We start from the raw sequence: 22,663 nt of genomic DNA on the forward strand, positions 1-22,663 counted from the left end.
TACGATGTGTCAGGGGACTCCCAGACCCCTGCACATGGGCAGTAAATCGAAATAAGGCACACTAGCAAAGGTGGTCATTTCCCCTACTTGCATACATAAGAAGCAATAGGATAATGGGCACAATACTACTATCTCAACAGCAAACCAAGTACTAAGATACTCCAGTTCACCAAGATACCTCAATTCACCAAGATACCACAGGATAAATCCCAGTTTATACAGGAACAGTCATCCCGAGTAAGGGGAAAGTCTATTTAATCCAGACTTTTGCACCTGTGAGGATTTGTAGGTGCCTATGTCTTGTGTACCTGTATTTCCTCTGAAACCCTTCCAGGCGCACTTGCTGAAGTTCTCAGCCAAAGATGCTATCTTTGCATTTAATAGTTCTCAGAGATTTTTCTTTCATGAATTCTCTTAGGTATTCTTCTCTGCAGATATTTCGGGTGGAGAAGAAAGGAAAAAGCGGCAAGGAAATCCATAGCTTAATTATTCATTCTGTGAAATAAAACTCCTTTTTCAAAGCTGCCATCGAGCAGTTTCATTGGAGGGTCTCTCCTTCTGTTGGAGGGCAATGCAAGCAAAGTTGTGTCTGTGGCCACTCTTGGTATCTCCTCATAGGTTTTTTTTTTTTTTTTTTTTTTTTTTTTTTTTTTTTTTTTGGCCAGGTAGATTTCACAGAGCAACTCTCACACTTTGCTCTTCCTCCTCACCTTTCTCTGTAATTTTGCCAGTTCCAGCGTGTCTGTTTTGAACCACATGACATTAAAGCTCTCTTGGGAAGTCTGCTACCCAAGGAAAGACTACAGAATAAAATTGCTTCTCAACGGGCTAAAACAGAAGCACAACTGTGCTATACTAAACAGGGTACAGCCACCCTGGGAGGCAGAGCACTGAATTAGCAGTTCTTCTTCCTCCCTTCCTTGAGCAGGATTTTTGCTCAAGGAATGAAGGTAAGCTGGCATTTCTTCTCCTGTTGGGGAGCAAGGAGTCCCTGGACATTGAGTTATAAGCTTTCCTAAAATGGATCTGGTCAGTAATAGCCTCAGCCTCCTCCAAGTTAGCTGGATCTTACCTTGGAAGTTTTAGAAAGTCCCAGAAACTCACACTCATTTGCTATAGAAATAGCTGGAGCATAATGAGCCTCAATTCTGCCCAGCATCACGTGAGCTGGATACAAAAGAATTGTTCAGAAGATCAGAAGCTAAGAGGTTAACTTCTGATTTTCTACAAACTCACCCTACAGCCAGGCATAAACAAGTGCCAGAAAGAGATGTGGATGGGAAGTAAAGCAGAGTTTGCTGCAGTTCCCCACTCAGTCCCTTGTTCTGCTTGAAAGACTGCAGACATGGTCTGACTCTAGGAACAAATCCTTTGTGAAAATATTTCCAAGAAATCCAGTTGCCTTTTGAATGCACTTTACAAAGAAGTGCTCAATCACCAATTTTTGGATGTTTTTTGTAGGCTCGTGTAACTCAAAATTGCCTTTGATTTTGTTTTAAAAAAGTTGGGAAGCCCTTGATATGTGAAAAGATTTTGGCAGCTTAAAAACGTTGTGTAAAGAAAATTCTCTAAGGTGGTACCAACTTAGGTCGACTCATCTCAGACTTTTTGCTTGGCACATTTATACTTTTTATAGATTTTTTTTTTAATATAATGAAAACACTTCAGAACTACATTTTATGAAGCAATATTAAGAGTGCCAGTCAGATTCAGAAAGGCTGGGCTAAAACACGATAGCACAACACCAACCTTGCATGAGATCTGCTTCATCTTTTATATAAAAACTTGAATTAAGCCCAAGCTATTGTTTCTGTGATTTCCAAAGAGCTCTTTGGCTCAAACAGCACTATGGGTTTTCTTTACACTTCCACGCGTTCTGGGACACTGTTCTGCTCCTGCACAACCACTTGAGGACGAGTGCTCCACCTGTCAAGGATGCCTTGCTCAGGGTCTGAGAACAAAAGCACTTTAGCCCACCGTAGCAGATGCACACACACACTGTGGTCACAGCTCCTTCTCCAGCCGATGCCTTTGGCAAATAGCCAGCAGAAACAACGTTACGTGATAGAAGGGGCTAATTGTGATCAAGAACCAGACACCTCATTTGTTCATACAACTTAACTGTGACCAATATTATAAGATCGGTTCTAGAAAAACCTGCACATAATTCCTACCAGGAAGTATATTCTATAGCATTTACCAGGTTGGATTGCCTGTATTTACTGCATACAGCTGCCTTCAAGCATATCCCCTTCAAGACCACGTTACAAAGTGCACATGCAAGAAATACATGCATACAAAGTGCACTTGCAAGAAAAGGCACTTAGCAATGGCCCTGACTTCTCTTAGATTGGTTAAAAGAAACAATAAAGCCTTAAAATCTTGCTGTTGGGTTAAGAAATTTGGCCGTTCCTGACTACACGCAATCTTTCACGTAACTCCAATCTTATTCTTTACACTCAAGCCTCAAATATCCGACAGCGAGAAAAAGCAGGCCCAAGTGCAGGCTCCCTTCCTCCAAGAAAGTGTCCTCCTCTGCAATCCCAGATTAGACCTGCTACAGAGAAAGCTGCATTACACATTTGCACACAATTTACCAGCGTGAAGAGTCATCCCACAAGGAGTGGAACATCTGGTTCCAGGAATTTACATTGCAGTAGTTAATCACCTCACTGTTGCATCTGTCTTCCAGAACTAATTTTAGCACTTAAGTCACAACCTGTTGGTAACATCAAGGTAACACCAGACCACCACTGAAAAGCCAAAGAAAATTATGAATGATGAATGATACTGTTTCACTCCCAACATACTAGTTTCATAGCTAACCACTGGCTGATCCAGCAAGGCCACACATTTTCTACTCTTCCCAACTTTCATTTTTTTCCCCCTCCTACTTTATTTTTCCTTTTCAAAGAGAAACCCGTAAGCAGCATAGAATTTTATTTCTGAGCTGGTTTACTGCATTAAGTCAAAGGTTTCCTCTACTAAATTTATCCCTGCATTAAGCTAGAACTGAAACTGGCTGTCTTGTCTTCAAGCAATATCAGTACTAATGAAAAGAAAAGGAGCACAGCAGTTGACAGATGGGAAGTGAGGAAAGGCAAACACTAAAAGCATGAAGTGTTTGGTTCAGTTGGTTCCATAAGCTATATTCAGAGGGATCCCTAAGGCACAACCCAAGTCTGACAAAATGTTACAATAGCTATTTTTTTAAACACTGAAAACCATGCACACAAAATCTATTATGTTTTAAGCTAACCACAAATTTGCAATAATTATTAACAGACTGCAATTGTAAGAGTAACATATTATACTTATTTTTTGTTTTGATGAGCATCACATTTTGTCCTAAACAGGCACAAAGTTAACACAGAGAGAACATTTTTCCACTTTAAAAAGCGTACATTTTTGTACATGTGTACAAAATGTTCACTGGTTATAATTTATTTATATTTATTTATAATTTATTTATATAGGTTGCCAGATCTCTGCTAACAGAGCCAGCAGAGCTGAAATAAATGATGCCACAGGCCAGGGGGGGATTTGATGCATCAAGTTTGTCTCTGCTTGGAGATGCATGTACACATGCACAACTGCTGCACCTGAGCCCAGGGGGTCACTGCCCACTCCCTAAGCTACCCTAGATGGGTCTGCACCTCGAGCAGTGCCTGGAGACAATGGCAGACCCTTGTCACCACAAAGGCCTGAGGTAGTGAGCAGCAACGTGCTTTTTGACGCTGAAGGAGAGACCTTTCTCCACTGTGGTGTTCCTCACTCCGGTCATTAATAGAAGCTGGGCACCTTCAGGGAAGCCATCCGGATGCTAGAACAGTGAAAGGAGCTCCAGCTCCTCCAGAAGGTGCCACAACCCAAGACCAGTCTCGTTTCAGCCCTGTGCCAACAGCAGCCACCAACAGCCCTGACTAAGCCTTTCCTCACACGTTTGTGTAGTGCAGGAAACTCAGTCAAGGAGTCTGGCTCTTGAGGTTTCAGCAAGCAGGTGGCAACTCTCCAGGGATCCAAGGCAAAAGATATGGTCACCAACACTAACCACACTGAGTTTCACAGTGCCTAGAGCACCCATGCGTTGTTTCACAGCACTGGGGGAGAGTCAGGTTAGATATGAGGAAAAGCTTCCACATGGAAAGAGTAGTGAGGCATTGGAACAGGCTACCTGAGGAAGCGGTGGAGTGACTGTCACTAGTAGTGTTCAAGAAACATGCACGAGGCATTTAGAGACATGGCTTAGCAGGCATGGTGGTGATGAGTTTATGGTTGGACTTGATGATCTTGAAGGTCTTTTCCAAGTATAATGATTCATGCTGTGGACAGGCCCACAGTCCCTATTCCTACACTCCCCTCTGGGCCCAGGAGCCAGGCAGGCTCCCCATGCAGTGAGACCAGGGGGCTGGTACCCCGCAGAGAAGTCCAACAGCAGAAGGCCAGACCTCAGAGCAGGGGGAGCCTCTCGAGCAAGCGGCATGAGGGGGCAATAACAGGTTGGGGAGACTGATGCTCCTGCAAAACCAAGTCAAAGCTCTTGATAAGAGCAAGGAGGAGGGGAAAAATAGTATCAATGAGAGTATCTTGACGTGCCAACAGAGCAGCGGTGGGCAGCCTCTAAAAAGCTAGGCTTACAAAAGCGTAACAGCAGCGTGCCAACTCCTTTGGGGATGAGAAGAAGCAGTATTTTCCACTTGGCTTCTCTCTTTCTCATCAATGAGCGCTTCTTTCCTCACCCACCGTCTCTGTGCACTGGCTCCCTCTCCCAGCAGCTTTTGTTTTGGCAGAATTCCTGGCTGCCCGGGTGGCTCGGCGGGCCCAGACCCCTTCACTGCCCCTGTTAGCGTGTGGCAGAGCCCGGGCAGCGCAGGGTTATAGATGAGCTTGTAATGCTGCAGGTTGGAAAGCCTTAAAATCCTGAAGGTTCTTTGTTTCTCCCGCCTTTGGCCTTGGTCAACTTGTTTTAGCTTTCTACAGGTTCATTTTCTTCTCTCCCAAGTACTTTGAGCACACATCCTAGGTATGATTACTGTCAAGTACAAACAACTGCATTAGTGTTCATGAAGCGCTGCCAACGGCTGCTGCTCCCAAGGACTTTTTCCATCCCTTGAGTTTATAGCCTACTTTTCCATATTTGCATTGTTTGCAAATAAAAAGCTTGCTTCTTCCAAAAAATAAATCCTACTCTATAAGATGTTTTCATCCTTTTCACTGTTTTGAGTCCACACTCATCATAACCTCTCCTAACAATTCAGTAGACGGATCCCTAATCATTTCATTCCACATTTCACACATTATGCATGTTGCTGCAACATAAACAAGAGGCGAAAACACCACAACATCCCATTCTGACGGGAGATCTGAGCAGTACTGGATCACATGGAGTTGATGTACTCAGTGGAGGAAAAAAAGAATGGTTTTATGCCATCTCCTTTTAGACCAGGGTTGTACTTTAACATGGGTATAAAAATGGATTCCTATCTTATACTCATTCTTCTCTGTACTTTATCAATGAAAGAGAGCCATAACTGACATCAAAACTGTTAAAAATCCAACACTTTTCAATACAGCAGGACAAAGGCTGCTCTGAAACCACGAAGCAGATTCTGTGCTCTCTATACGATGTACTGATGGGAGCCTCGAGACTCAGAGGTGCAGCTGAGCACATCCACTGAAGGGACAGGAATATGAAACTACAGCAGCCCTGAACTTCATATGCAAGAAGTCACAAGGACAAAAATACTGGGAAATCATTGAGACACCTGCTTTCTAAAGGAGAACAGTATTTTGTGCTTTGTTTCTATTCAAATCTAGGCCCATTTCTGCTCCTGAAGCTAAATCAGAAGTTAATAAAGGTCCTAAGTGTGAAGCATAAAGTCAAACATTTATTGTTTTCAAATATACTTGAGACTGAAGCTTGACTTGAAGTATTCGAACTATTCTTCTCTGCTCTTTTGATCTTTATAGCCCTTAGTAATTTGGCTTTCCAAAGATGCTCCTTTCCTCCTCTGAGGGATGAGACTAATGGAAGGCCTGTCTCTTCAGAGAGAGAAATCCAATATTAACTTCCAAAAGCCACTGCCAGCCTTCCCTAAATGACCACGTATAATTTTATTTTTTTTAAAAAGTCATGAGTAGGAAACCTTGAAGTGATTTTCATGATGCTTAGGATGCATATCATGCAAATTTTAATTAGCTAAATGTATACGGATGAGGAAATGAATGCACTGAAAGTTGATTAAACTAGAAACATAAGACAAATACACATGGGGCAACAAATCTTAACCGCACAATTCTGGATGCAAATGTCAGCACTACAGATGAGACATTGACATTATATTGGATCCTCAAGCCATACTTCTCTCTCTCCTACTGATTTTATAGAACTAAAATTCTATTTACAAAAGTGACATGAGCAGCAGCTCTGATAGATTCGCTGGTATACAGACAGAGCTGGAACAGTGTCCTGTATCTATGCAAAAGGAGAGGTTATTCCATCTCTAACTGGAAAGCAGAGGAAAAAACTCTGCAAACTGTCTTTTTTTCAGAGATGAAAAATACAACAGTAGGGCTGTCATCTTGCTCTCACTGTGTTCAAATTAGACAGTAACATTTCAGTTCAAGTTATGGCATTTTATTCAAGATTGAAAATGTTTTGCCCTGTGACGTGTAGCAGAATGCAAGTGGAAAAAAAAAATTCACAACCTAAAAAAAATACTTGCCTCACTCTCATCTTCCCCACAATCTCTGCTGCCAAAGGTCACTGCTAAACACATGACAAGCTGAGTCTTATCTAGAGGGTCATTCTATGTCTCTTCAAATCACATGATGCAAATGCAAAGCATACTCCTAAATACTAGCCCTCCCACTCCAAACAGCAAACTGTGTAGTCCCAAGCACCAATGTTTTTTAATCAGGCATCATCTCCCTTTTCTTATCCAGAGAAAGGCAGGTATAGTCATTTGCGTTCACCTACATTGGTTTTTAAATCTGACCTCCCCATATCATAGGCTTCTTTTGAGAACTAGTTCTTGAATACACATTCTTAAAAGGTACAGAAAAGAATAAGATGGTTTAGTAAATCTAGCAAACAGAGTCACTGAATTTGATGATGATTCAGCTTGTACATCTGGTTAGCAGACATAAGGGTACCCATTTTGCATGTCCCTGGCAACCCCCAGGATTCTGGCTAAGGCTAAAGAAAAGACGACCCCATCTCCGATAAAAAGCAAAACTGGGAAGTTTTTTTTTAAATCACTTTTGTCCTTTGGACAAACACAGCCTTGGTTCACGCAGCACAGGGGAGGCAGCAAGGCCCAGGCCTGTCCATGTATTCTACATATACTGCCTATTTCAGAACTATCTCTGCCTTTCTTCTTTGGGCCTCCCAATCACCCGCTGCTGCTGGGCACAAAAACTTAGTAGCCTCATCGAGATCATTTTAATGCCCAAAAGCTGTGCAGTGAGTAATGACTCTCTTGCTCACCTGTATAGCTATCTCTACCATATGATCCAGACACAAACTTCATGGTATATAACAACCCAAGGAAAGAAACACATGGGTATTTTTAGGACCATAATACATGTTTTATTTAGGCTCTGCAGCCTCCTGTCTTATCATGCTGCTCTTTCAAGTAAAATATGGAAGTCTACCAAAACCAGCACCATCCATTTCTGCCAGCAAAGCTCTCTGAAGGGCTGCTTTCTTCTGAACTTGCCACTGCTCCACATTCTCGCTAAGCCCAACTGCAAAGCTTGATAGCAATTTGGTTCAGGTACAGTTACAATTAACTGCTTCTAGTCTGCTTACAAATGAGTCTGCTTATAAATGAAACAGCACAGTAATGATGTACATGCAGAAGAGAGGCAAATAAATACCATTTGAGTCCTGTGCTGCACAGCAGCTTGCCCAGCTAATTCTGCTGAAGCTTTTGCCTGTGCCTAAAGCAGCTCATGATGGGGCTGCACTCTTCTCCCTCCTCCACTTCTCCAAGGGAGACAGCAGGGAGACCATCCCAATGATCTCCTGGAAGAGCACAGCCTTTTGACAGGATTAAAACCACAGCTTTAACATTTGCTTAGGGAACACAAAGTCCCTATTTCTTAGCGGCACTACTGGTCTGGGTAGAGGGATTTGCAGATGGGCGGAAATCCTGGCCCAGTCCCAGGAGGTATCAGACTGCCACCTCGGTGGTGCTCATCCCCTGGAGCATCCGCAGTTCTCCAGGCCCACGGGCAGCTCCCCTGCTTCCTCCCATGCCGCAGGACACAGATCTTTGCTGTGACACCGAGACCGCTCACCCAGGTTTTACTGCACCAAGAACCACAGATGAGGCCGGTAACACCTGGGTACGGGGCATCAGAGCATCATTACACTATAAGGAGTGTGCTCTCCTTCCAAGCAACACAGCAACTTTCACAGGTGATCCTTACACTGACATACTGCACTTTTCTTCAGACCCTCCTCACCTCGTGATGTTCAAGAGTACCAGCAAGACAGATATGAAAGCCTTTGAGGTAGTTTGTTTAACCATTAAACACAAAAAAACTTTAAGGATACCAGAATTTAAAGAAAAAAAAAAAAAAAAAAAAAGGTTTAATCACCAGCTTTGCCAGGATGAACTCCATCCTCTTCCTCCCTGCAACCAGCAGTGGCGGCCCGCGTGCTGGACGAGACCCCTGGCCGCCCGCGAGGAGCTCCGCGAGGACGGGGCCCTGCTGCCTCAGTTACCATGACTGCAGCACACACCTCGACGGGCAGCGAGGCTCTATTCAGACCCCGACAGATCCCATGACACGTATTGAATTGCCTGATGCTACCAACGCCTCCTTGGACAGGAGTTACTGCCCTAGGTACCTACTGCTGCAGAGAGGGTCAGGGCTTGCACTTTGGACGTACCTTTTTCTAGTCAAGGTGTGTTTTAAGTCTTCCTACCACTCTAATCATAGGGCATTGCTCTGATGTCAACTAGCTGAAAGTTTGTAGTGTCTTGAAAAATATGTTAATCAAGAGCGACAAGGTGTCAAATGATAACCACCTCTTTACTTTGTAGATGGCAATAACAACATCATTTGGACCCATATGGCTTTAAGGTTCTGGAAATGCTAATTATACATATTTGGGGAAAAAAAGTAATAACTAAGTAGTAAGTTCCTTTGTTCTGCAGCAGGGATTTATAATGAGGAACAGCCTTGTCAATGACTCCCAGTAAACCTATAGGGCACATTTTGTTTCAACCACAAAATAAAACTACCCTGGTCTAATTTTTAAAGCCAGCAATACTCTGACTGAGTCTTCTGAGCTTCCCCTCATTAGAGAGGAGAGGAAACTCATGAAACTGCAAAGTGGTGACCCAGCAAACACAGCAGTGCTGCAAGCCCTGCCTTGCAAAGATATATGGGAAGATCACCTGCAGACATCTCCACACAAATTTCAACTGCAGCCTGTGCAAAATAAAACAGATTTGCTTTTTTTTGTTTGTTTGTGTTCCCCCCCCCCCCCCGAGATGAGCAGACTTAGTAAACAATTTCTAAGCTCTCTGTTATTCCAAACTCCCACTCGGAAATAAACCCTAACTGCAATACGAGTACTAACGCTTGCCCCGGGTCTTACAAACGACAACAAAAATTCACAAGCACATTAAATAACAAAACATTTAATGCACAGCCTATGTGCAACTAAGCTTCAGCTATAAAGTCATATTTTCGCTCTAATTGATAACAAAGACAGCATATCTACCAGGAGACTAATCTTTACGTGCAAATAGTCTGTCAAATGCTCGTTCCCTCTAACTACATAGCTAAATAAATCACGCAACATCTGTAATAATAACAACAATTCTGTCAGCTCTCTCTGCCGATTAGTGGATACTGTACCATAATGATGAGAGTCCTGGGTCTGCTCATTTCATCGTCGCTATCCAGCGGCAGGATTTCGTGTGACAACTCCTCTCGCCGTCGCCGCCTGCAAATATGTGGACAGTTCCTCTGTACCACAGAACGAAAGGCTTGGAGCAGAACAATGCTGGCAGCACAGCCCATATCTGCATCCTGAAGCCTACAAAATAACTTCTATGTTTATGCTATGTTTGAAAAACAGTGGCTCCTTGTCCCTGAGAGCAGCCTCCAGTGCAGCTGCAGCCAGCTCGCTCTCCAATCGCTTCCTCGAGCCCTGATCATCTGATCACAACCAAATAGCTGGGATGCAGACAGAGGAAAGGTCTGATCCGCTGGAGCTGAAACGCACTCACGCAGTATTAAGATCCCCCCCCCCCCCYCTTTGCTTCTGAATTCGCATGAGAAAATGCTGCCTGTCTGGTACAATAAACCTCCTCCCCTGATCCCGGCTTCACAGAGGCAAAGGCTTTAGTGCTCCCTGCTCCAGAGCCAGCTGTTCATTAAACACACACAGGCAGCAACAACTGGCAGGATCAGCTTAAATGCCTTTAAAAAAATAGTCATATGCAGCAGAATAATAGCAAACATCTGGAAAGTTATTAGCTCTCCTTATCAGCATTTTTAGTATTTTTAAAATACTTTGCTTCAGGTGCTTTGACACAAGAAGATAACCCTAGACTCGCTGGGGATTTGAGCTGCAACCTTTTCACTTCGTACAGTTTGTGCAATGAAACACAGCCATCTCATTTGAGTTGTAAATGCTACAAGCTAAAAACAAAACAAAAATCTGGCCTGCTCCATGCAGCTCCTGTTAAAATAGCTGCGGTCCAACGAGGATCGGCAGCGTCCAGCTCCGAGGAGCTGCCTCTCAATAGCACAGTTGTGGGGTGCTGCCACACATCTCTTCTGCAGAGCAACACGTTTTCACAGCTACACGGGAGGCTGGTGCCCAGAGGGGTCTCTGCTCACAGAGGCTCGCATGGAAGCTCCGAGGAGAATTGGGAACACCGCGCTCTGCTCCGGTACCTCCACATCCAGCAGCAGCCCCGGCTCCCGCGGGAGCCCCCGGTCACTCCCTGGCACTCAGAGGGGCTTCAAAACCACACGAGTGACCAAGAGCCAGCGCGGGGGCCGGTGCTGCACAGCCCTGGCTAGTGGCCCTGGAGAGGAAGGTCACTCCGAAAATGCCTGCGGAAAATGGATTTCTCTTGCACATCAGGAAAACAAAGAATTTCCAACAGGGTTTCCAGTGAAGCTGCTGTTAAGCTGATACTTACAACTTGTATACATCCGCCCAAATGCATATTTAGCTTGCATTTAAATGCTCTGCTTTGTAATGAAGGCTATAAGGGTTTTATGCAGAGGCACAAGCAGCCCGCTAACATCCCCTAACGCGGCCTGTGCAAACACTGCTCCTTATGCTCAGCTGCGGAATCGTGCTGCAAACGTGCCATGGAAATACTTTGTTCTGGGCTTCATTAGGGTTTAATTGCCTAGCAATCTGGCATGAAACAGCATCGTTTTAATTAAAACATCAGCCAAAACAGCTCTACGCCCTTTCAAGCAGTACAGCCGCCACGGGTGTTTTCTCGCCTCCGTTTGCAGCGCGCGCTGCTCCGAGGCGCCCGCCCATCACCGTGGGTCCTCCAAGGCAATTAGAGGAGCTCGGTGGTTGCCCCTGCCTCCTCAACGCTGGCACTGGACACAGAGGGCAGGGAACCCTCTTTTTAATGAGATCTGGTTTCCCCACCACAGCCCATCACCCCGACACACGGCTGCACACGGGGACACTCCGAGCGGGACCCTTGAGCCCAGTCCAACACTTCGCACCCACCCACAAAGGCTCCTGTTTATTTTGGTGGTCCTGGGCTCCAGCTGCTCTCTGCCAGGGTCCAGGCGACTTTGTTACAATTATTTGCAGATTAAGATATTAGATCCAAGTAGGAATGACATAATCTTGGCATTGTGTCCTTTCCTCTTATGAAAGGGGAATGAGACTTAGTTCCAAATCAAGTAACCCAATGAGCCAAATCCAGCTAAAACTAGCCTCTAGGCCATGCTCAAAATTCAAGAAAAACACGGCATTCATGAAAAACAAAGCTAATGCATTTGAAAGAAAATCCCCCTGAAGAGCTGAAGGAGGAGGTTGCAAGTCTATCTCACAGAAGCACAGCTTATTGCTGGAAAGGAAGTCTTGCAGACCATTAAAAATGCCTGGACACACAACATCAATTTTCTTCTAATTTCAATATCAAAACAATTTGCTGTGAAGCCACAAGGACCTCGTTACATTCCGCTCATGCGTCAGCCCTCGGGAGCGTTAGCTGCTCTCGTACAGCGAGGCGTCGAGCACCATTGGGAGCGCCTCAGTCGAGGCGCTGAATTGGGGTATGTCCATGTGCCGAGCAGCACCTGCACGGCCACCCACTAGCGACCACCTCCCACTCCCTCCTTTAACCATTGCTCACACGGCAGCAACACGGTCGCTGTGTGACGGCAGCACCGGCACTTCTGGGGAGGCACCTCGGAAGCGGATCCCGGGCAGCAGGACAGTCCCCTGAATGGTGACACTTTCCCTGCCGCTGTCCCCAGCCCCTCTTTGCCCACATCAGTGCTATGCAGCAGTGGCAGAAATGGGTCACACCTGCCACGTTTGGGGCAAGAAAGCAGAGTTAAGGGGGGGGGTCTGCACATCCAAGCTGGCAGCTCTCCATCACCCTTCACCAGCTTCCAGCTGAAAGACTGCGGCTCTACAAAGGGGCAGCTGTGGCCTGGAAAGGTGAAACACCTCTGCAGCAAAGGGGAAAAAGGGAAACCCCTCCTCTTCCAAGCACCGAGTTATTTTTTTTCTGTATTCATGAACTTCTCCAGGCCCAACACTTTCTAAAACTCATATACCGTAGGTCTAACACATCACACTAACAGCTTGATTCCACCCCACAAACCGTATTTTATTAATTTTCGGTGTCATTTGAGTTTGTCATCTGAATAATCAGGGTACAAACTCTCTGATTTGCTTATATTTTGGATAAAGGTTCAGAGATCACCCTTTTCTACTACACCAAAATCATGCACTTCTGGTGAGTCCTTTGATAGACATTGGTGCCCTTCTCCCTCACTTGTTCTTTGTAAAAATATCACAGTACCAGCTGACACCAGGGCATCTCTGCTGTGGTAACTCTGCAAAATTTACTGGCTTGGTGCTGTAAGAGCCCTACTCCAACTATAAACAACTTCTAACTTCAGTGGGTGCTTTAGAAGAAGCAAAGTTACAGCTTCGGGTTTATCTGTAGCACCTAAACCCTATCACCAAATGAGGAGATAACAGAGATAATACTGTTGAAACACTGATGAAGTGGCAAAGAGATGAGGTTTAGGGCACGGACAAACATACAGAGGCAAAGCAAGCCCAAAGAAGTCTTTGCTTATGAAAGAGGTTGCAGCTCAGATGCGCAGGATGTGGATTTGTTAAAAACAGCCTTCGGGGAGGCAGAGGGGAAATGGCATCTGCCGCATGCAGGTATCTGTGCAGCTACAAACCTATTCACTATTTCTCACTAAACCTCTGAGAGATGAGCAGTATTTATTGTTTTGCAGGTGAAGAACAGTTCCCAAGGAAATCTAAGCAACTTGCCTAGGGTCTAGTCCCCAGAGAGCCCGTGGTGCAAAGGCTGCAGGACCTGTTGGCCAACCCTGATTTGAGGGCTTCAAATAAGATGACATTGCACCAACCTGCCAAACAAGGTCCATTCAAGAAGTCCATCCCCATCAGGGAAGGGGCAGAAGTTGGCCAGGTGAGGGGTCTGCCCTTGATGGCTCAGGCAGGGCTATCTCGAGGTGGTTCTTGGCCACGTGCTGGTATGGCTCAGCATGGAGCACCTCCAAACACACCTAGAACCAGCCCTACCATTTTGCCCCCTGCAAAGCCCTCCTGTTTTACAGCACAAACCATTCTTTCATGACAAATATTCTTTGGAAAAGGCAGGATTGACACTACTCTTTCCCAAGTCTGTCATACTGGAGTTACTCACACAAGTACCACTTCCTTACACATCACCCCAGCACACAACGAGCAGCTCCCCCAGCACATAAACCACATGGCCAGTGTCCATCACCCACAGCTGCAGGAAAACACTCACAGAGCTCCAGTCCATGCACATAACTGGCAAGCACCTGAAACCAGTCAGAAAAGCAGAACTGCAGTCTCTAGCCTAATGCAAAGATAACCCAGATGCTGCTGAGCCACTTTGGCTTCCCTTAGCACCTTCTAGTTTAGCATCCACATCATGCTTCTAACACCACAGAGCTCACACGCGGTCTTCTTCGTAAAGGAAACTTCCCTCAGAAATCAAAAGTTCTTGTCTCCAAAGTTTATTTTCCTAGAGGCTTGGAAGCATTTCCAAGAAAAAAAGAGGGAAAAGTTTACACAAGTTTGAGAGTTGCTCTTCACGCTCAGTTACCTGAAAATAAATAGTGGAGTCCTAACCAACTTCTGAATAATCAGCATCAGGATTAAGGTCAGAGATGAAATACTCCAAAAGGCAGTCCTCAGGGAGGCCTGCGTGACAAGAGATCCTAGTCATTAGTGTGGGTCACCATAAGCTTTGTGCCTGAGCAAGGAATGGTATATAGGAGGATTTAGATCCTTCTGGGAGCTTCTTTTAATGAATAACTAAAGGAAAGCTGCTGGACACAGTGGATACCATGTTATGGGGGAATTTCATGCTACCCTTTTCTCTGCACTCCCTCTTCTCCTGGACCACTAGTGGAGGAGAGTCTTCAGAAACTGCCCCGTCTTCTTCTCCAACACAATTATACCCCAAAGCTTTCACACCCAGCCCAGGGACCTACAGAGAACACTGTTTCTGGCTGAACCACTGCCATCACACACACAGAGAAAGCTCTGAAGCACACAGTGCCAAAGGTAGCTGCTGAAAGCCACCATGCTTCCATGCATTACTCCTCAGCAAGCTGGAAAAGCAGGCGCTCGCTTCCTTAACTGGTCAGTACAGCTGCTGAAAGACATAACCTTTTTGTTCTTCCTTAAGAGATGGACGGGGCGTGGAGCTGGCCCTGGGATGTACAGAGCAGTGTCTGGCACCCTCTAGGGAAGAGCGCACGGACTGTCACCACCGGCGCTCCCGGCTGCCGCTCACCAGTGGCGCGGGTTGCACAAGTGGCTGCATTTGCAAAACCTGACATCCAAAGGGCTGCACTACTTGTGATGTGTGATGTTTACCTCTCTGTGGCTTCCAGCAGGCTCATGATAGAAGCTGGGCAAGAAGCCGGAGCTGCCAAGCTCCAGCTTACATAGGAGCTCTTATGCAAAGCATACAAGGCGTAACTTCTATGGGGAAGATTTGCCACGTTCTGACCGTAGAAAGGAAGGAGCTGAGGGCCCAGGAAGCCTCAGTGCCTCCCGACAGCACCCGCTCCCTCCCACAGGGCAGGGCTGCCACCAAGGCACCCACGCTGGCTTTTCTTGCTAACACAGAAGAGATCACTGTGGGCAGCAGGGAGGTCTCAGTGCAGAGACGGGGAACACAGGGCTGTAGGTGCTAATGACACCTCTCCAGACCGTCATTTCCTCACCCCATTTGCACTGATATTTGCTGTAAAGGATTGTACAGACCTGCATGGTGGACTCTCCAGTTCCAGCACGCTGCACATTGCCCCAGCTAACCACTATCACAAAGGTTTTCCAGTAGCTGATCCCACAGCAGCTTCCTAAAAACATCAACACATTGCAACAACTTGACAGGCAAGAAAACAGAGACAACCTGGTAAAGCACACGACCAAAGTGAGCAGCTTCCAGCAGGCCATGCCCAAAGCGGGGCTGCAGCCCAGGGCTCCTGAGCTCAAACCTCTCAATGCAAATCTCAGATTAAACATGCGCTTTGCATAGGAACAGCTTTGTGCACAGTATTTGCTACATTCTTCTTTTCAACTCATCTGGCATATCCTGCTGATTCTCAATTTCCCACTTAGAAAGTTAGTTTTCTATAGTTACAGTCTCTGTAAGATCAAGTACTAATCTCAAATTAAGTAAAATGCTGAAACTCCATAGAAAGCGACTAAAATTTCTTTAATTCCATGCACTTCAGCAGCTTCTAAATATCTGTAGAGCCCATCGTTGTGGTTTCCTTAAGTATATGCCAAGAAAAATAAGTATTTAAGTTATAAAACAACAAAAACAAAGTTTAAGAACTTCTGTTATCCCACAAGCTAGAGTATTCTTTGGAGCTACAGAAATGCCTTGTGCCTACGATTGTGCCTTTCTGTAGCACAAAGTTAACTGAAAGCACATGTTAAGATAAAATTGGGAAAGAACATTTACTAGAGTCAGAATTAAAGCCCGGTTTATACCTGGGAAGTGAATATGCTTAAATAAGTCATAGAAGACAGACACTACCCTGACAGTTCCCTAAAGAAAAGGTAGTTCTGAGACTGTGCAGGAAATCCCTATACTGAAAATAAAGTCAGAAAATCTTTACTCCGTTGCAGAAAGGTTCATGTATAAAACTTAGATGAAATCCCTCAACCAGTTTTAACAGCAAGTGTTCCTGCACCTTCATAGACTTGCATTTCATTAAAAGCAGGAGAAAGGAGAAAGCAGGGTTTATTAGGGCAGAGAAGGATCAAATACCACAATGACCTATTTTCACTCTAATATCTTCATTTTTGTTGCAGATCTTGCAGTCCTGTATAGAGCACAACTGCGGATTTGAGATTTCCATGACACTTAAGATTTTTGTCTAGGAGATGTAGCTAGCTACATCTCCTACATATATTTTATTCCTTGAAATTCATTTGAGGCAGATGAAAAGCCACAAGAACACCCACATCCTTCATTTACTGCCCTGGAACTAAACCTGGTGCTTCGGGACTGCCGGGAAGGAAAACTAGCAGCTCTAGACAAGCCCCATCATGTAGCATCGTTCCCAGAACGGTACCACGTGTGGGGCCAGAACAGAGCAGCGATGGATACTGAAGCTTCAAGCACAGCACGTGGATTTGGACCCGTTTGTCCAAAGCTCTCCTTCGTATCATGTGGCCTGAAATACGGCTCAAATGACACAGTGATTTAATAGACTGCCCTTTCTCCTTTAAAATGGGAATAAAAGCCTAACAAAACAGGCTGAAAACTCAGACTTCAACAGGCTATGAATAAGGCCCGTAAAAACCTGTATTCCTGACAACTCAGCTGCTTTTTAGGGAGTGCAGCCTAGTCTCTGTTTCTGTATTTCATGACAGCCACAGCTCTTCTCAAACTCAAGTGAGTATTTCTGTTCCAACATAGGCCAAGAACATAAAGCACAACCACAGACACCAAAGTTAGTTGCAGAAAGAAGCTATCCTGCCTGGAGCAAGGAAGCAGAATTTTAGCACATGGATTTTATTGGAGAAGGTGGAAAGGAAGGCAAAGAAAAAAAAATTATTCCACTATTAGTTCAAGCCATTGACATCTTTCCAACCATGACCCACTAAGAAAGCATAACAAGCATAAACCTGTTCCATACTCAAAAGACATTCAGCCTCATATTTGAAAATACAATCTCTTTCTCAGCTCATGAGCTTGCAAAGGAAGGCATCCCTTGGCCTGCTCTGACTCACACACTCCTTTACTTGCCAAAGGATTCATACAAGCCGCAGAGATGCAAAGATGCTTTGGGAACCTGAGCACAGCAGCACTGAGGAACGACCATAGACAAGATGTGCTGTGATCATCAGCACAGGCCACCACAGCCCATGGGATCTCCGTCCCTGGGGATGTTCAGCACACAACCACACAAGGCCTGAACGTTCTGGTTTAGCTAGGCTTGCTCCGAGCTGGGCTGGACATCATACAAAGGTTCCTTCAGAGCTCAGTTTATCCAGTCCAGAGCTGGTGCCCTGCAAGGCAGGGCAGGGAACACAGCAGAAGCAGAACAGCTACCTAAGCCAAAGACCAACAGGGACAGGCAGCTACATGCTAACACTCAGACCACATAGTTTCCCTTTGCAGAAGGTCTAACCTGCCATAGGAAGGAGCAGAAGAGGCTCCCCCCATCAGGCTTCTCAGCTCCGAAGCCCACTCTCTAATCCCTATTGCTATTTCAAAGCAATTTCACTGAGAGGCAGGCTCCATACACAGAGTTCAGCCAGGAGAAGGAAACAAAAGGAACAGTTCCACTCAGTTTCCGAACACAAGCTCCTACAGCTGGAAAATGGAAAAAGCAGCACAAAACATGGATAAAGGAAGGGGTTTTACTTTGTATTTCCACATACAGGGGCCAGCAAAATTACTGTATCAGGTGCTGATGTCCCATCATCTCAGTCTCCACAGCTGTGCAGCTGCAGATGCATCCTTCTAGCTGAAGGATCCCACGAGAAGAATATGGATTATGTCCACTATCAGTATAACAACGTGTCTTCCGATCCTTCCATCTCACCAAGAATCCCAGGGTCGCTTCCCCCCCGTCAGAGTCAAGAGGTTCAGAACAAGAACATCCGAATTTTGGCAGGCTTCAGCAGAAGGATCTTGGGGGAAAAAAAATTGCTAAACTAAATAAAACAAACCTAACGGGTTAAGCGGCTGTTACCTGGGCCCAGGGGGAGCAGATGAGCAACCTGTGGTACTTTCCAGAGCACTGAAAGCCCCACGACCAAGCAGCCCCCACGGCCTGTGACCTCCCCACTAACACGTGGCTCTCATTGCCCGTCTCTGGGCAGCGTTTCGCTCTTTTCTTTCACTTGAGCCCCAGAAGAGACTGAAACAGTATTGAAATAAAAACTAATGAACCTAAGCTGCTGGGCTCTATTCAAATAAACAAACAATTATTTAAACCAACCCAACTCCAAGTCGTTCAGTCTCTATTTGCTAAGCTGAAGCACAGTCTCTAAAAACATGTGTCTGCTAAAAACTTGACTGAAATACCAACGAGAAGAATAATATTTTGATTAGTAACATGTGTGTTGAAAGATTAATACTGAACTCTAAAGGAGATTAAAATACGAGAAGAAACCGTGAGCTAAATATACATATGTGTAATGGCCTTTCATTTTCACTGAAAGAACTATCTGGTTGCAAGGCATTTGTTTTTATTACTAAATCCTAAATCATATTTGCTGTTAGTATTTCTCATTAGCTGGTATTTACAAGGCAGGGGAAAAAAAAGTCCTTGTAGAAACATTTCAGAAAGTTCCCAAAAAGATTTGCAGACAGGAATCACGGCATTCCACATTTTGACACATCTCTAGCTTGAAATAAAGAACAAAGCAGCCAGATAGCATTTTTCAAGAAATCTTAATTATTTACCCCTGCAAATGTATTGGTGTATTTAAGCCTGTTCCCTAACCATGCTGAGCACTTAATTGATTTTTTTAAAGACGTTTCTAAAGAGACGACCATCTTCCCGGGGCATCCTTTGCTCTTCTACCTACTGCTGGGCATTCATGGGGATCCTGGCCCTCAGTAACAGCAGCTCAAACACGAAAGGTGCAAATACATGAAATAGTAACTTAAATATTACAGACCACGTGCTGGAGCTATAACCCTGGGGACTGTTTTTGGGTTATTATATACCATATTAGAAGCTTTCAGTCCAGTGTGTAATATCCAAGTGCATACATGACAAAGCCAGATTTCCTTCAGCCTAGAGCCTCGAGGTTTTGACAGAAGTTCAGATGCAGAGATAGCAGCAGTTCCAAGCTACAGTTCACTCCAACACATTACCAGGGGTCAAAGTAGAAGAGATCCAAGTCAGAAGTGAGGGATCATTTATCACTTGACATGTAAACTTGCACTCATTTCATGGTAAAGCAGTGACAGCCAATGACACCACGCTGTCATTCATGCTTTTGTTAGTGAATTGCGCTAGTTGAGCCGAGTTTGACTAAAACCCACAAACAAGACAAAGGCACATGCACCCAAATAAGGGCACGCTCTGTCCTTGCTGAATGAGTTGTGCTAAGTGAGCAGAGCAGCTCTTTGTCACTGGGGAAAGGGAAGCCACAGGACCTCACATGGGGCACGGGGACCCATTGCATCGCCCAGCACGGCCACCCCCGGGTCTGGGCACTCTCTGAGGTGGCACCTTGCAGCACTCAACCCCTGCCCAGCAGCATCCTGCACTGATCTAGAGGAAGCCCCCCAAGTGCAAATGCCACCCATGGGACACTGTTACCCGCTGGCAGAAGGTGCTACCCCACACGAGCCACCAGTCACACAAGCACAGGCTGCTGCGAGCCCCGGGACCAAGCATGGGGAGGGACAAGGGTCACCAAGAGCACCTTGTGCAGGGTCACCTCCATCCTGCTGTTGCTTCCAGCCCAGCCAGTGTGAGCACTTGCCTGGGCTTTCAAGGACAGAGAATAAATCCGTTTTGAGGATAAGTAAGGAGAAGGTGAATGATAGATCCATCTGGTGAGCCTTTGAGGAAGTCCTCAAATGGCACCACCAGCCTTAAGAGATTTATTAGTGTGAGACACCCAACATCTTCCTAAGATGCACAACTTCTGGAAACTCTAATTGGATCCAGAAGAGCAAAACACCCGTTTGAGCTCATACTTTAGAACTAAACTTAATTCCAGCTTTCAAGTCTAACTACGCAGATATAAATCTAAGATCCCAGTGCATCCAAAAGAATTAATGGGAAATTCCATATTTTTAACCAGAATACATTCTATCTTCCTAAAGAAATAAAAATATTTAAGTTTAGCTATTACTGGCACTGTCCATCTCAGTGTAGTTAAGTATTAGTGTCCCGTATGGGTTAAGATTTATGAGAAAGTCAAAAGAGAAAGAAGAAAAAAAAAAAGAGAGAGAGAGAGAGAGAGAAAAGAAAAGGCACAAACCTAAAAACACCCACAAGCCACACACAGAGAACAGGAAATAGTAAAGGTTTCCTGCCAAACTGCCTAAGAGCAGTCCCATGGCCAGCATGTACACTTTGCTAGCTTGCAAGGCAGTCACAAAAAAAGAAATTAATAAACACACACATACACACCCCAATATCACTGCTGAGCTGATGAGAAAGATGAGGAGAGGGAGAGATGAGGCAGGGAAGGAAACACATGAGGAGGTAAATTTGGACTTCTTTCAACTTAGTTTTAATTCCTGTAATTCTCATAGATTAGTCTATTAATAATAATATACATATATCCTTTCTTTAATTTTTTTAAAACATTTCAGGCCTCAGAGCCAGCTGTGGTGCAGGCAAGCTCTGTGCCTGCAGCTCCCTGGCCCCCCTCGGCTCCCCGTCCTCTTAACCACAACTTCCCCAAGCTACAGAAAGTCCCACTTTGCATTCTGGCCCTGCCCAACTCCTTAGGATTAGGAACTGGCTTCCCAAGGGCAATCCAGGGCAGCGTAACATGGGATCCCTGTCCAGTTAGGAGCAGCCAGGTTACTGGTTTGAAAAACCAGCAAGAAGAATTCCTAGAAAAAAAGCAAGTAGTTCAAAAGACAGCGTGGAGGGCAAGCAAAGAGGGTGCCAGGCAGACAAGCAGCATCTGTTCCTCCCACATGGAGGCTCGTGGAGGCTCCGGGCGAGTGGGAGCCGGTCCCAGTGAGCAGTCAGCGCTGGGGCCAGGGACGAAAACCAAGAACCCAAGGCAGGACGCAGCTTGTGCAGGGCTGGTTTAGTGCAACAGGGGCAACAAGCAGCAAGCCTGAAGCGCCTCATCGCAAGAGCGACTTGTTTGAACGGACAGATGAGCCATGGTATGACGTTTAATCATTGCATCCTGCTGCACCCCTGCTTATTCCACATATAGAACTGCAAATAACCTGCAGCTTCCTTCCAAAAGTGGCCTGCACTCAGATACCCTTTGTAAATCATTTTTATGTATGTGAGGCAAAAAGGTTTGCAATTCCAGCCTGCCTCCTTCACCCTGCAAGGTGCATCCCTGAGGAACTTGCATTAAGCACAGACACATTTTAGCCACACTTAGTGCTCCAGCTAGCTTTAACAGAGAGGTTTTTCCAGATCTCATCTCTGCTGAGCAACTGGGCTCAATGTGTGGCTTAGGCTTAGACAAAGCACAGACACATACTATGAAATATTCAAGAGCCCTAAATTCCATTCTTTCTTATAAATGTGAAATATTCATCAAATCTACTGACATGCACCAGTTTATTCAGAGGCAAAAGCAGGTTCATCAAGCAGAAAATACACTAGCTAACAATATGAAAAAACCAATAAACCCAAAACTTCTGCTAACCAAAACCCAAAGATAATAGACCAAAATTTTTATTTTTCGCTGTGTTAAGTATATTTAGTAATCCAAGTCTCAGAGAGAGACATTTCCGTACTACTGTTGGTGATAAGTAGTAATGCTTTGGGAGACTTTTTTCCTCTACTGCATTCATTAAATTTCATTACATCTACATCATTTAATTTAGGTCAGCATGTCAAAGTAACCTAGAATCATGTTTGCTTTAAGTCAGCCAACGTTACTCTCCGTGATGAAAGGCAAGCAGCCTGTTTTGGGCTCGCAACAGTCGCCTTTTACCTGATCTACGCAGCAGGAACTGGGAAGCAGAGAACTACAGTCACTATTAAGAAAATAACGGTAATATTGACACCCAGCTTGCACACTCGTATAGTGTACATATCAACAGGACAGCAGCAACAGTGGAAGAAAAAAAATCTATTAACCAAGTGATGATTTAAGAAGAATTAAGCTCCTCCTTCCCTGTTTCTAAGGGTTCTTTTATTAGGGAAGGGCACATGCCAAGAAGAGCCCAGACTTCCTCCCTGGTGCATCTTTCCACAAGCT

General features: G+C 45.1%; 1 protein-coding gene across 9 annotated transcripts in view; it reads right to left on the reverse strand.

Moving 5' to 3' along the window:
- Positions 1-10,071, reverse strand: part of DOCK10 (dedicator of cytokinesis 10) — a 113,072-nt gene extending 103,001 nt beyond the window's left edge. For all 9 annotated transcript variants that reach the window (XM_026040042.1, XM_026040041.1, XM_026040037.1 and 6 more), the window contains exon 1: positions 9,880-10,071. In XM_026040042.1, the coding sequence (XP_025895827.1) occupies positions 9,880-10,044 (165 nt within the window). In that variant the 5' untranslated portion in view covers positions 10,045-10,071. The remainder of the gene's footprint in view (positions 1-9,879) is intronic.
- Between the last annotated feature and the right edge of the window lie 12,592 nt (positions 10,072-22,663).

Source organism: Nothoprocta perdicaria, unplaced genomic scaffold (assembly GCF_003342845.1).
Source record: "Nothoprocta perdicaria isolate Ctin4 unplaced genomic scaffold, notPer1 scaffold_25, whole genome shotgun sequence".
Classification (NCBI taxonomy): Eukaryota; Metazoa; Chordata; class Aves; order Tinamiformes; family Tinamidae; genus Nothoprocta; species Nothoprocta perdicaria.